General features: G+C 31.9%; 1 protein-coding gene across 1 annotated transcript; it reads right to left on the bottom strand.

The window, feature by feature from the left end:
- Nucleotides 1–7,741: 7,741 nt before the first annotated feature.
- Nucleotides 7,742–11,369, bottom strand: LOC105176807 (formin-like protein (DUF1421)). Its single transcript, XM_011099719.3, has 3 exons — nt 11,051–11,369; nt 9,276–9,566; nt 7,742–9,067 (listed from the first exon to the last, which is right to left on the bottom strand). The coding sequence occupies exons 1-3, from the start codon at nt 11,204–11,206 to the stop codon at nt 7,937–7,939; spliced, it is 1,578 nt and encodes a 525-aa protein (XP_011098021.2). The 5' UTR covers nt 11,207–11,369; the 3' UTR covers nt 7,742–7,936.
- Between the last annotated feature and the right edge of the window lie 3,820 nt (nt 11,370–15,189).

Raw genomic sequence — 15,189 nt, 5'->3', positions numbered from 1 at the left:
TCTTTGTTTTTCTCTCTTTATCTCCACAGAATACTAAACCAAATTAAAAATGAAACCAAATATAGTGATTATGTCTGTGTCAATATTTGTTTTTATTTTATCATAAATTATTTAGTAATAGTAAATGACATTTTTGAAAAAGAAGAAAAGAAAGAAAAAAGTTGGCCTTGGAAGTCTTGGCATATCCATATTGTTTAAAAAACAGCATAGTAATTATGTTGGGATTTTGTTTTATAATAAAGTGATAATCAAGTTAAAAAATGTATTTCCATATCAATTAATATAAAGCAACAATTGAAAAATCTTTTTTACTAATAACAATAAATAAATTACAATAACTCATATTGATACACTGAACCAATACCTCAATTCAATAAATATATCAATACGACTAACAACGACACATAAATTATAATAATTCACATAAAGTGAGACAAATATACACACGTCCAATAGAACTAAACTTCAGATGTAATTTTTTAAACTACATAAAATTTACATGTAATTATACCAAATCTTAGAAAAGAAAGTGTGATTTAAGAAAAAGAATTTAAATAATTTTACATTAAAAAAATAAAAATCCATTAACACGTTACGTAATTTAAATATGCATAATCAACTATACGTCCACAGTTGATTGTGGAATAATTTATAAACTTGATCAAGATAGTTGAATAAGCAACTAAATATTTTTATTCACCTTTTATATTTATTTATAAAAATAATGCTAAATCAAATCCTGCAATTTTTTTTTAAACTTTCTGCATTTTGTTCATTTATTTATTTTTAACCGTATGCGATACGTTATATTTAATATTCAAAAAATTAATTTAATATATTAATAATTCAAATAAATTGAAACAAAAACCGTAAGTAAATTACTATAAAAGTAAACACATATCCATATTCAATTTTTTAATTATAAGATCACAATCTTACTAAACAACTAAGGCCCGATTAACTTTTTCAATTTATTTTATTAGGAAAAAAATAGCAATATTTAGGAAGTTTTGTGACAATATTTGGATGGTGACATTGTACTTATCTTCCACGATTGACAATCGAAAACGTTGTAGCAACAAACTTGTGCTGATTGTTTTACAACATGGCAGTGACAAATGAGCACGATGTTTACCAAAAATCTAAATATATATGACAATTATTACCAAAAAAATAATGATAATAAATAGTATATGATAATCAAGAAAATTATCTGATTTTTCAACTCACTCACTTCCTAAGTTGCTTAGATCAATTATTCTTTCAAAAGAAGAAAAAAATTAAAATCGGGCTGAATAATATTTTTTACCTCCTGTGATATTAAAAATGAGCACATTACTGCTTTTATGAAAAAAATATAGCAATTTACTCCCCCTGTACTTTTTAAAATAAAGCAGTTTACCTCTTTATATAAGGAGGTAAATTGCTTCATTTTAAAAATCATAAAGGGGTAAATTGCTATATTTTAAAAAATACAGAGAGATAAAACGCTATTTATTTTTTCATAAGGGGGTAATTTGCTCATTTGCAATATTATAAAGGGGTTGCTTGTATTTTTCCTTAAAAATAAAAAATAAAATCATTCAATTACTGCTATATCATGCAATATCATTAATTGTTCTTTGTATTTTTTTTTGGGTGTTGTGGGGTTAGGCAGTGGGGTTCCAGTTTTGGATTTCATCCATTACATTTAAACAGAGTTTTGAAAGACGCAAGTTTTGTGCGCATCCAAAAGCGGTGAGTACGGAGTAATTTTTTATTTTTGATTTTTTTAGCAATTCGTATTTGATTTTATCTATTTGTGTTTCTCGTTTTCTATTTATTTATTTATTGGTAGAATTGCATAAGGTCGTCTGTGTTTTAAAAACTCAGTAGAAACTCTCTTTTTGGTTTGAAAATAAGTAAAACACCCCTTTATGTTTTATAAATTTAGCTCAATTGTCCCTTTTTGTTAAATATAACTAACGACGTTATTTTTTGATAAAATAACTTATATGTCTTTACATATTAAATATTGTTCTTTTTTTTTTTAATGATCGTTGGATCCTTATTAATTAGATGAGAGTGTAGAAATGTGCACAGCGGAAACATTGAAGGCAGCATAAGTTTGCAGAGTTCAAAAGGAATGGAAAAAAGAGAAAATTGACAGCAGAAAACTCTGTTATTTCTTGAGTTTCAATCATACAGATTAAATGAGGGAGAAGACTCCTTCCTTTTATAAACAGCAAACTAAACTGCCTTCTAACTAACTTGCGTTTTACTTATAAAAACGCATTACATGAGCAGAGGCGACTTATTGTAACGGCTAACGAAAAGCGTGTTCTTATAACAAAAGAAAAAGCGCTAAAATGAAACACGACAGAAGCTCCTTTCTCCTCCCTCTATTCTTGCTCTGTTCAGCAGCAGCTCGCGTTTAAAAGATCAGCAACATCAACCATCTTCAACACTCCCCCCTCAAGTTGAACTCTCTAAAATGTTCTCAGGTTCAACTTAGACAATAGATACATGAATTTGGGACCAGTTAAGACTTTAGTAAAAAGATCTGCTGGTTATTCCTTTGAAGAAATATGCTTAGGGAGAATGAAACCCTCTTTGTATTTGTCCCGGACTAAATGACAATCAATCTCAATGTGCTTAGTCCTCTCATGGAAGACTGGATTAGCAGTGATGTATAGAGCTGCCTGATTATCACAGAAAAATGGAATTGGGGTTTGTATATTGATCTTCAAATCATTAAGCAAATTGTGAATCCATATAAGCTCACAGGTTGTTGAGGCCATGCTCCTGTACTCGGCTTCTGCAGTAGACCTTGAAACAATGGTCTATTTCTTGGTTTTCCATGATATCAAACTTCCCCCTAAGAATACACAATAACCAGTTAAAGATCTCCTTGTTTCTTTACAAGTAGCCCAATCCGCATCACAATATGCTGCAAGGTTGAAATTATTGTTGGAATTGAAATGTATTCCTCTGCAGATTGTCCCTTTCAAGTATCTCACTAAGTGAAGTGCAGCATTCCAGTGTTCTTGACAAGAAAATTGCATGAATTGGCTCAACTACTGAGTAGCATAGCAAATATCTGGCCTTGTAAAGCCAAGATACAACAACCTACCTAGCAGTCTTCTATAAGATTCAGGATTGCTCAATTGTTCTCCTACAGCAGCCTTAAGTTGCAAGCCAGCTGGTAAAGGGGTATTTGTGGCCTTGCTGTGTGTTAAGCCTGTATCAGCTATGATGTCCCTCACATACTTGCTTTGGGTGATGATCATTCCTTGTTCTGACCTGCCAATCTCTAAACCAAGAAAAAATCTGGCTTTTCCCAGATTCTTAATAGTGAACAGGTTATGCAGTTTGGTTTTAAAGTCATTTATAGTGTGTTCACAAGGTCCTGCAATAAGGACATCATCCACATATACAAAGAGGCAAAAGAAACTAGAATTTGTAAAGATAGTAAACAGGCAATAATCAGCTTTAGATTGTATGAAACCAATCTTTTCTAATTGTTTTGTAAACTCCAAATTTCATTGTCTAGAGGCTTGCTTAAGGCCATATAAGGATTTCTTTAATTTACACACATGTCCATTAGGGACATTGTATCCTTCAGGAAGTTTCATGTATATATCTTCATCTATAAAACCATGTAAGAAAACATTATTGATATCTAATTGATGCATAAACCAATGTTGTTTACAAACAACAGCAAGAAATGTTCTAATAGTAACTACCTTAGCAACGGGAGAGAAACTGTCATTATAATCAATTCCTTCAATCTGATTATAACTCTTTACAACAAGTCTAGCCTTACATCTATCCACACTACCATCAGACTTTAATTTCAGTTTGTATACCCATTTACTGCCTATAGCTTTCTTTCCTTCAGGTAATTTTGTTACATCCCAGGTATTGTTATCTTCTAAGGCTTGTATTTCTAAATTCATAGCTTCCATCCACTCCTTTTTCTTTACTGCCTCATTATAATTCCTAGGTTCACTAGGTAAATTCACAATAGCACACATACAAGTATTCATGTCATTCTGCAATTTAACAGCAAGTATATCATTGTCTTCTTTGTTACAGACACAAACATAATCTTGCAGCCTAGAAGGCTTAATAATTTGTCTTCTTGATCTTCTCAGATTTATATTTTCTGATACTTGTTCTTGTCTTTGTTCTTCATTATCAAGGACATTATCTTCTATAACTTCAGCATCAGGTTCAACATTAGAGATTTTATCATCTTGATCATCTATAACATGAGTAACAGGTTCATTAAAGGTCTGAGAAACAGCAGAATTAATAGGATCAGTATGTTCATCAGCATAAGGAAAAATGGTTTCTTTGAAAACTACATCTCTAGATATGATAATGGTTTTCTTATCTATATCATACACTCTATATCCCTTCTGATTGTGAGCATATCCAAGAAATATACATTTAACAGCTCTAATATCAAACTTAGATTTATGAGGCAAGGTGTTGGTAGCAAAACATAAACAACCAAAAGTTCTAAAATAAGAATAATCTACTGTCTTCTTCATAAGAACTTCATAGGGAGTTTTCCATTTAAGAACAGGTGTAGGGATTCTATTTATAATGTAGGTGGATGTTAGTATAGCCTCTAACCAAAACATTCTAGGTAAATTAGTTTGGAACATAATGGACCTAGCAACTTGCAATAAGTGTTTGTGTTTTCTTTCAACAATACCATTTTGTTGTGGTGTGTAAATACAAGTAGTTTGGTGAATAATACCTTCTTCTTTAAAGAATTTTTGACATTGTTCATTTAAAAATTCCAATCCATTATCAGTTATTATCTTCTTGATCTTCTTATCAAATTGTGTCCATATCATTTTAGAAAGGAGCTTGTATTATTGCTGAAAAGTGCGTATACAGTAAACAACGATGCTAGAGCAAGGGGATCGCCTTGAGGGGGACTCTAACACGTCACTAAACCAAGCTTCTTGAACTCATCCCCCCCCCCTATAATAGGCTTAAAAAAATAAATCCTATTGTCTATACTAGATAATAGAAAACCTGAAAATTGCACCTCATGAGGCGTAACGTCCCCCTGAGCAATCTAAACAACAGAAAGCAAATAACAAAACAGTAAAAGACCAACTCCTAGGACTCTAAGACTGCGGATGTCCATCATCTGTCGGTGAAGGTTGATTGGTCGGCTATGTAGAACGGTTGAGTGGCCGAAGTGCGCGTCAAGGATGCCGAGTACGCGGGCGGCCCTTGACACCTAGGTAGGGATGGCAGATGATCAAGCCGACTCGATTTGGAGCTTGACTCGAGCTCAAATTTTTTGAGTTCAAGTCGAACTAGCTCAAGCTTGAGCTCAAAAATTTCTATTCATAAGCTCGCAAGCCGACTCGCGAGCTTTTCATTTTTCTATTTTTTATATATTTTTTATGTATTTAACTCCATATTCAAAATACATATATTATAACTATAAAGTAATATCACATATTTTAAATTTAGCTAATGATAAAAATATAATACTTTTAGCTATATATTTAATCTCTATGTAAAAATAAGCTTTAATAACAAGTTACTAAGTTCATTAGTACTACTATATATTTTTTATTTTATATTAATTATTCTTTTTTTTAAAATTATTTAGTAGTTTAAGAAATTTAAGAATATATTTTTGTTAAAAATAATTTGGGCATGTCAATCTAACATAATAAATGAATATTCTAAAATTCTTTTATTTTAAATATAAATAAAAATTATATAGAGAAGAAAAACTCGAGCTCGAGCCAAAAAGTTTTGAGTATGTGAACTCGAGCTCGAACTCAAAATCACGAGCCAAAAAGTTTTGAATTTGTCGAGCTCAACTCGTTTACACCTCTAGATTTAGGCCAGTATTCTTCGGTAAGCCGTGGTGACTGGACTCAAGGATAAGTGTGCCACTATACTCAAGTAGGGTTGGGCTAGGAGGATGGATGAAGGGCCTACTGGGATTATCAAACAACTTAGGGAGTGTTTCCAGATGCTTCAAAAAAGTATTTTTCAATTTATGGTTCCCTAAAAGCACTTTTGAAGTATTTGGGATGCCCGTTTCTACTTCTGAAACGGCTAAGAAAAGCATTTTCAAACCAAAAGTTAGAAGCATCTTCGGAAGTGTTTTTAGTTGCTTTGGCTTTTTTTAAATAAATTCAATTTTATTTTTAACTACTTTACCCTTATTATAATAATCTTAATTCAACTTTATCATTTTTTATTTATTTTGAAAATTATATATTTAAAGTTGATATCATAGTCTCAAATAATTTACATTTTAACAATAATTAAATTTACACTTTCATATATTTGATATTTAAATTTTTTATATTTTATGTGCTATATCATCTAATAATATTATCTCGTTCACATATTATTATTTAATTAATCAATAAAATAATTATTGTTTGCAATAATGTGGGTTTAATTATTGTGTATGAATGCACAATTATATTACTTAGTGGGAGCATGATCAAATTAAACATATTTTTTAATATTTTTAAAAATATAAATATGAAATACTAATTGAAATAAAATTTATGATTTTTTGTAGAAAAATAATTATTAGTGACAAACGACAAGTGAAATAATAAGCAAGAAAAATAATATATTTTTAATACGTAGAGACAAAACAGTCTTTCATTAATTAAATTTATTTTAGAAGTAATTTTTCTCTAAATACTATCCAATTTAGCTTTTATCTGATTTTTACTTTTTTAGAAATATTACCAACTTTTAATTTTACTATCATTTTTAACTTTTTCACAAAAATTATTTCTCTAAAAATAGAAGCTTTTGCAAACAGTCGCTTAGGGTGGTCAGGATGTGAGCTCACAATTGAGATAGAAGGGAGGTCTAAGTGATAAGGGGATAAACTGGGCTCAATGCTGGACTCAACAGCCCTGGAATACTTGGGTATGAACCTGGTGGCCTACGACATGGCTGAGGACCAGATGTCCCATGGATTGAGGGCCTGCATGGTTACTTGATAATTATATATATATATATATATATATTTTAAGTAATACTTGATATTTATATTTGATGGGGATAAATGTGGTCGAATTTTTAAACGGTTTTTTCTGGCTAGATTTTTATTTTTCATCCTTCAATTATCTATGTATAAAAAATAATAATAATATTTTTATAACTATTGAAAAAATAAATTATTACTAAAAATGATCTGTAAATAATTATTAAAAAGATATCCAGATATTAAATTTTCAAAAAACAAAAGCTCACAAAAATCAAAGCAAAAGTCGCTGCCAACCCTATTAGTCGAAACAATGGAAGATGGGTTGGGATGTTTTGAAAAACAAATTTCAATAGTGAAAAACAATCCAAAATAACAAACAAAACGGTGGGTCTATTTGTTGCATAGTGATTGAAATCAGGAGGCCATCTAAGAAGTTCATTTTCAACTCCCTGGTTTGACAACTGGGTTGGTTCTCAATGTACTGTGTAGCCAATTTGAAACAAGCGGGTGTAAGAAAAATTCCTTCATAAGTAGAGTTCTCTCAACTCTCATTCACGCCCATGGCATTGAAATTACTTATGAAAATGTTCATAGACACATACGAACTCCCCAGAATCGAAATATTCTGCACCTACTACCACATTTTTCTTAATCCTTAATGTCTTTATTTACGTACTTATATCTTCACAGACAATGTTCATAAATGTTAAAAACCAAGACATACCATTATCCGTTGGGCCGTGTAAGCAAGATACATACAGTAGCAAAGAGAAGTGAACATAGCAATTTTTGACAGTAACAACATTGGGAAAAAGATTACATATAAAAAAAGCATCTCTTCACCCCTATGTTTACCAAATTACGTAAATGATCTCAATCATCCTTTATTCAATACATGATAAACTCAGAATAAAGAAACCATGCCGTGGAGCAGGTGAATTTGAGGAGGCTTTAACTAGACCATACTCTCTGAGAACCTCCAGATGGGTGTCCATTCAACCTATCAAGCACTGAATTGAAATCAATAGTCTGACCACTCTCCTCCAGCCTCTGAATGACACCAACCACATGGTCACCTCTGTAACCCATGCCCACCAACTTCTCAATTAACTCATTGTAGGGATGGCTGCGGATGGAGTGAGGAACTACCATATTAGGGCTAGGCATACGCTGTGGAGGATAGGCGTTTTGTTGGAAGTGAGGCTGTGGGGGAGGATGATGTGTCCTTCCACCTTCACCATCAAAAACCATGTAAGTGTTTCCAGGTGGAAGTGTCGAGCGGGGGCCACTGGGGACATAGCCCTCCCCTGATTGTGAGCCATACCCAGGCTTGAGATGCTGCGGCGGAGGCTGCTGTTGAATTGGTCTGCCAGCATTGCCATACCCATAGGTTGCTTCAGGACCTGTGGAACCAGGTTGAGGTGCTCCCACAAATGACACCTGCATAGGCATGCTATTCGGCACCATTTCTGCAGGAGACTGATTTGGCTGATTAGGCAGATAGGAAGAATAAACCACCTGAGATGAGGTTCTGATCTGTGGCTGCATAACCGGCTGTTGGGGTGATGGCACTGGCTGTTGTAGCTGCGGGGCCCACTGCTGCTGATATGTGGGTAATGACTGCACCTGTGGGCTCTGGTTTACTTGAGGCTGAGTAGGCGGCGGTGGCATCCTAGAGAGGTCTTGAACTTGTGATTGTGCTGGCAGATATTGAGTCTGAGATGGTTGGGAAGAGGCACCAACGTTTGACATTTGTGGTGGAGGCAAGTAGTATGCCTGTACTTGTGGCATACTTTGGGGAGGCATGGATGACGGGGGTGCCATAGAAGGCTGCTGATGCTCAAGTGGCCGGGCAGGGATAGAGGGCTGCGGAGATACCTGGTGGGGCAGTGCAAGTGCCAACTGCTGGTCATGGGTATCTGATGAGTTCTCGCTTTTTTTTACTTCAGAAGCAGGTGTTGAAGCTCTATCCTCATTCTGTTGATTAGAGGACTCCTTCTGTGCAAGCTGAAGCTTGGCTAGCTCCTTTTGAGTATCAGCTAGTTCCTGCTTATCTCTTAGGATCTGCACAGACCTGTGGACCTGCACTTAAACCGATGGAAAGAACTAGTCCATTAGTAGCACTCAAAGGGTTGGATATACTCATAACGACACGGACACAGAGAACCAGGGTTCATTCACAACGCAGTTGTACTACATAGTTTCACAAAATTAACACACGTCATTACTAAATATAGGAACCCCCATGAAATATTTAAGAAATCAATGCTAGATTAATACCGAAACGAACCTCTTGGATATGCTTCTCCAGAGATTTGAGCTTTGATTCTGACTCTCCATGATCCCGAAGCAAGTCAGAACGCATTTCTCCAATTGATTTGTCGAGATTATAACAATACAATTCCAACTGTGACATCCTTGAACTAATTCCCTCGAGAAAACGCATGATGTTATCAGTATACTTCTTCATGGTGTTTTCAACAGTGGTGATAACACCTTGATTGAATGAAGATTCTTCTGGTGGACTATAAGTGGATGCAGGAAAAACAGAGGATCTTGCCATTCTGCTTTTGTTATACTCCTGCTTATTCAGAGAAGAGCTTGTTAGAAGAATGCTTAATAAAGTTTGATCCACGACTGAAGGGCAGCAGCAGAGAACAAGTCAATAACAACAGCAGTAGTAGTAATAACAATAATTGCTACAAAAGCCAGAAAAGTCATAAAACACAGGTCCTCCAGTGAGGAAGAGGCAAAAGAATAAATAGAGAAGGGGGGGGGACAGGGGGAGAGAGATAGCAAGTCCAAATTCTTGGCCGAAAATTGGCCACTTATAAAGTAGATCCAATTGTGCTCTGGAAGTGTTGTGCCCTTTTCATCTTTGTAATATCAGTTCATTGTGAAGGTCTTGAGATCAAATAGAAACAAATTGCCAAAAGACAATGTACAAGTCTCCAATTTCAGTTAAATTTCCCTTCCAAGGTAAACACGTGAAAGATACTTAAAATTTGAATTATTGACATAAAAAATTTTGGCTATCTCAAATAATGCCCAAAGGATATGATCCCTGGAAATTAATATCAACTGCCCCATGCATCCTTCATACACTTACTTTACAAAATTTTGATTCATATCTGCCAGCAATTTGCTTAGAACCTGAGCAGTTACAGGAGATAGAACTTTTTTTTTTCACCTTACGCAACATAGAACTTGGATCTTTCTCCCTACATTTGCCCAGGTCAGACACAAACCAATGTAGATCCAATGTATGAATTAACAGCCTGAAACACTACTAAGTTCCAACATACTAACAATGTAAGTCCAGTCGGTTGGAACTTCATATCTAGTCCTGCTCATTCTCTTCTCTTTAAGACCCAAAAATGCCTCAGCTCCTCATGTTTGTTTCCCCATTTTATAGAGACATATTTACTCAAATTTGTGACAACATCATTAATTAGTCATCAGAGTCGTGCTCAAGTTGTTACAGTTAGCACAAAGTCTTATGAAAAAGAAGGGACTACAGCAAAAGAAAAAAAGAAAGAAAAGAACACCAACTATATTACATTCTTGCAATAAACACAGCAAACATACATCATACACATGACTTTTTTACCATCAATCTTAATCAACTCTACTTTCATACAGGTTGATACATAAGGTTTCTTCAATACAGACTAAATCTTCAACACAGCAAGACAGGCTTGCAAAAGGCCATAACTAACTCCAATGACCAAAGACCAAGAACTTAATAATTCCAAAAATACAGTTCTCATACAATTATACCCAATTAAAAGAAACCAAATATAACATTTTTCTGAGTTATATTATTAAAACGAAACAAATACAATTCAATACAGATCCCCTCAAGACCCGAGACCTGCATCAATCACATTAGCACACAAAAGTCAACACCCTTTAATCCTAAATCAAAAACCTAAGTTACAATTAATTAAAAAGGAATAACGTAAAAATCCAAAACCCTAGCAGGCAAAAGAAATAAGGTAAACAAAAATAAACGATTCACCAAAAAATAAAAAAGATTAACAAAAAACAATTCAAAGCAACTACCTTCGTGGAATTAGTAGCGCTGGAAGGATCGGAATGGATTCCATTATTTCCATCCTGATTGCCGTAATCCTCATACGAGCATAAAATATCATCAGACCCGAAATCAAACGCTTTGGAACCCGAACTATTGGCCCGTCCCGTCGACCCCGATGCCATAGATGCTCGCTATTGATAACAAAACTAGAGAGAGAGAGAGAAGGAAAGAGTATAGTTTACTTAGCTTCCGCGCAATCGGAAAACGAGGATTGTATTGAATCCCTCCCTATGCGTACGGAAACTTATGCTTTTGGACGAGGCCGAAGAAACGTGTTTACAATTGAAACTCGTGGGCCACAGAACTGGATAAACCGCACCGACTTCAATCATTAACTACACAAGAATTATTCCTAATATAATTATTTCTATTTTTCTTTTTCCTTTTTAAACTATTTGCTGGGGGTGGTTGTGGCTTTTATCATTTCTCATGAGATGATAAGGTTTGCCCATTTATTTTATATGGAGAGTTTTTTTTTTTTTATTATTATTATTATTAAGAATAATTACAGTCCTTTTCTTTAAGATTGAATATAATTATACGTAAAAAAATTTATGATTTAGAAAATTATATCTGGTATTCTTGAAGTTTGCTTCCGTCTAACAAATAAGTCCCTTCGTAGCCAAAATTCACCGAGTTCTTAACAAAAAACACAAGAAAGAAAATCTATATTTACCCTCGTTTGACTTATTGTTCATTTATTACAGGTCAAATAAATCTTTTTATGATCAAATCACCTCCATACGTCTTCCCGCATTAATACATATGAGGAAGTATATGTTCATCGTTATAAGGGTAGTTTAGTCGGGAAAAATTGTTTGACTTACAATAAGTCAACCGAGATAAATACCAAATTCATTCAGTTTATTTGTTTATATCAACAAATTTAGTGAATTATCATTAACAGATGGATTTATTTGTTAGACGGAAGTAAATTTTAGAGGTGTTAGATGTAATTTTTTCAAACTATAAAAGATTTATATATAATTACACCAAATTTCAAGAGACGAGAGTGTAGCTATCCCTTATTATTATTATTATTTGGTGGAAAGGAACATAAACCATAATATATCAAGGCTTTTGGATGGATTATATCATGATATAATTAACTAGAATATTATTAATTGAAATACTACTCAACTTCTTTATTTTTGTCTTTTCATCAAATTGACAAATCAATCTTTGTGAGTTTTGATAACTCAACATGCATCTTTTCATGATTGGTTGAGAAATAATTTTAAGGGTAAATTACAATAATTTTCGTTCAGGTTTGACATAATTGTAAATATTCTCTCGTTGTTTGAAAAATTATAAATATCCCCTGATATTTGATGAAATTATGTAATTCTTTAATGGAGGTATGAAATTATCAACTTTGCCTTTGCTGTAATTTTTACAAAAAAATTTAAAAATTAAAAAAATCGAATAGGGTGGATAAAAAATATGTTTGTTATATACATATATGTGTTGTATTATTTAAAATGGTGGCTTGCCTTCCACCAGATTAGTGGCAGCCCACGTGCTGCCACTTTATTTATATGTTTCTTTTGATTTTAATAATTTCATTTATTTATAAGTTGACCACAAACTTTTCAAATTATGCAATTCAACCCCAATTAGCTTATTTTATAAAGTTTCAATTTAGTCCCTAGGACTTTAATATATTCATATTTCAACTCATAATTTAATTCTCAACTAAATTTCTTTAATGATAGGTGATTAGTCCTACAATTATGTATTATAATTTTCGGGGCGTCACATGAATGACACATGGCAAAACATAAATGGATACAATGTGTCATTCTACATTGGGAAGAAAAGTATACTAACCACCTTATTAATGTCTTTGCGTCCGTGTTATAGACCACCGATCTGTTTTTGTTTTAATTTGAGCGTCGAAGTGTTCAAGTCGGGATCCAACTCGGCACCTCCACGTTCTATGCAGATCTTTAACTCATTTCCTTCTAAGTTACCCAAGTGGAGCAACCGTATGACCTTTCGGTAGTTTGGGCAACAACCGAACACATCAACTATGATCTTCACATGTATCGAAGCGAGCTTGTCTCATCTCAATTGCTTTTCTTAATGGTATTTATTTATTTTTCTACACTTTATATTTACATAATTATAGTTTATGTTGATAACTAAAACATTATTAGAATTCTAAAAGAATCCCAAAAGGCTATTATACTTTATGTATTACTTAAAAGATAAATTAATTCCGGAAAAAATACAATTTACCTCCTGTGATATGAGAAACGAGCAAAAAGAACTCTTATGAGAAATAAAATAGCAAATCGCCCCCTGTGTTTTAGAAAATGACTTCTTTTTTCTGAAATACTGGGATAGTACTTTGCTAATTCTTTTTTCACAGTGGAGAATTTGTTCATTTCATATATCACATGAGGTAAATTGCATTCAACCCATTAATTTTTGTAAATAATTGATAAGTAATAAATAATAATGAAAGAGAAAATTGCAATAATTTTCATTCAATATTTGCAATTTTGGTCCCAATATTATGGGGTTCATCACATTACATCCCATATATCTAGAAGTATGCAATTTCAATCTAGCCATTAAATATTGGGTAAAATACATTTGCCCCCGAACTATTCTTCACGAATACTTTTCTAAGTTAATAAGTATAACACTTACCCTTTTACTTAGATAAAAATAAGTATAAACAGTTAATAACTTAATTCTGTACCTAAATTAATAAAAATAAATTATGAATTCTTTAGTGTAGTTATTGTACTTATTCATTACTTAACTTTGAGCCTGTAAAATATAATAAAATTTGAACTATTTAATTCATTGATTATATTTTACTTTATAATAATTAAAAGATATTTTTACAATTAAGAAATTTTAATTAAACTTAAAATACAAAATTATTGAAAAAAAAATCTTTGATCTATATATACATATATATAGTATAAGGCAATATTGTCCAAAAATTTAATTAAGAGGATAAGTGTTCTATTTTTTTCTTTTTTGGGTTTTTATTTCTTCCTTTCCTTGTTTATCTATTTCATCCAAAATCAAGATGAGTATATGCAATTTTGAGTTATAATTATATTAAAGAATTTAGAGATAGAACAAATTATTTATCTTATCAATGTAAATGCAATATATGAATATTAATTATTTACATAAATTTCAAAAAAGCTTCACATTCTGATTTTCACCAAACATATATAAAATTCAATTCATTTATATTTTTTAATAAAAAAATGATCCATAAATTATTGCACTTTAAAAGAGATTACTTAACCCAAAACTGCATTTTAAAATTCATTAAAAGTTTTATAAATAAAAATTGTTTTGAATTTATAGTTTAAACAAATTAACCATGATATCTTTGGACAAAATTTAATAATTTTAATCAAATATTGTGAATTAAAATTGGACTCAAATATACACATAAAACCAAAACGAGATTCTTCCAAAAATTTTAGAATTATATATATATATATATATATTATCGTAATTCTTTTTTATATCTATAAAATATCAAAAGCTTATGATTATTTTAAAGATTTGTTTTGATTTTTTTAATTAATATTTGCTTTTTAAGTTCTGTTATTTAATGATGTGACTAAAATTGCACGTTTTTTCTTTGTTTTTTTAAGAGGAAGATATGTATATATATATATATATATATGTGTATATTTCTATGTCGTGTTTGGCAATTTAATTAATTACCTTTTTGAAAATTAATTATAATCCATTTGAAAATTTAAATAAAAGAATCAAATTTGAATCAATCATAGTCCAAAAGACATTCGACATCTCAAAAATAGAAATTTCCATAGGAAAAATATAAGCAATTTCTGCGATACTACAAATAAGTAAATTATTTCTTAAAAAAAAACAACAACAATTTACCTCTCTATATTTTTTAAAATGTAGCAATCTACCCCTTTATATATTCTAAAATAAAGCAATTTACCTCCCTGAATGAAGCAAAAAACACAGAGGGATAAATAGCTAAATTTTTTTTTTTTTTCATATGCAGGTCATTTGCTCATTTGCAATACCACACGACGGTAAAATATACTAATTAACTCAATTTTCAATATACCACAATTCACATATAATG

Source organism: Sesamum indicum, linkage group LG13, assembly GCF_026168435.1.
Source record: "Sesamum indicum cultivar Baizhima isolate 11 linkage group LG13, ASM2616843v1, whole genome shotgun sequence".
In the NCBI taxonomy this organism is placed as follows: Eukaryota; Viridiplantae; Streptophyta; class Magnoliopsida; order Lamiales; family Pedaliaceae; genus Sesamum; species Sesamum indicum.
Note: the sequence above shows the minus strand (reverse complement) of the source record. Positions and strands in the feature narration are given on the sequence as shown.

What these genes read in the sequence shown, in the direction of transcription:
- LOC105176807 (XM_011099719.3), bottom strand. Translation starts at nt 11,206, where the DNA reads ATGGCATCGGGGTCGACGGGACGGGCCAATAGTTCGGGTTCCAAAGCG. An exon ending in GCGCTACTAATTCCACGAAG is followed by an intron (nt 9,567 to 11,050) that starts GTAGTTGCTTTG and finishes CTGAATAAGCAG; the next exon opens with GAGTATAACAAAAGCAGAAT. An exon ending in TGGAGAAGCATATCCAAGAG is followed by an intron (nt 9,068 to 9,275) that starts GTTCGTTTCGGT and finishes GTTTAAGTGCAG; the next exon opens with GTCCACAGGTCTGTGCAGAT.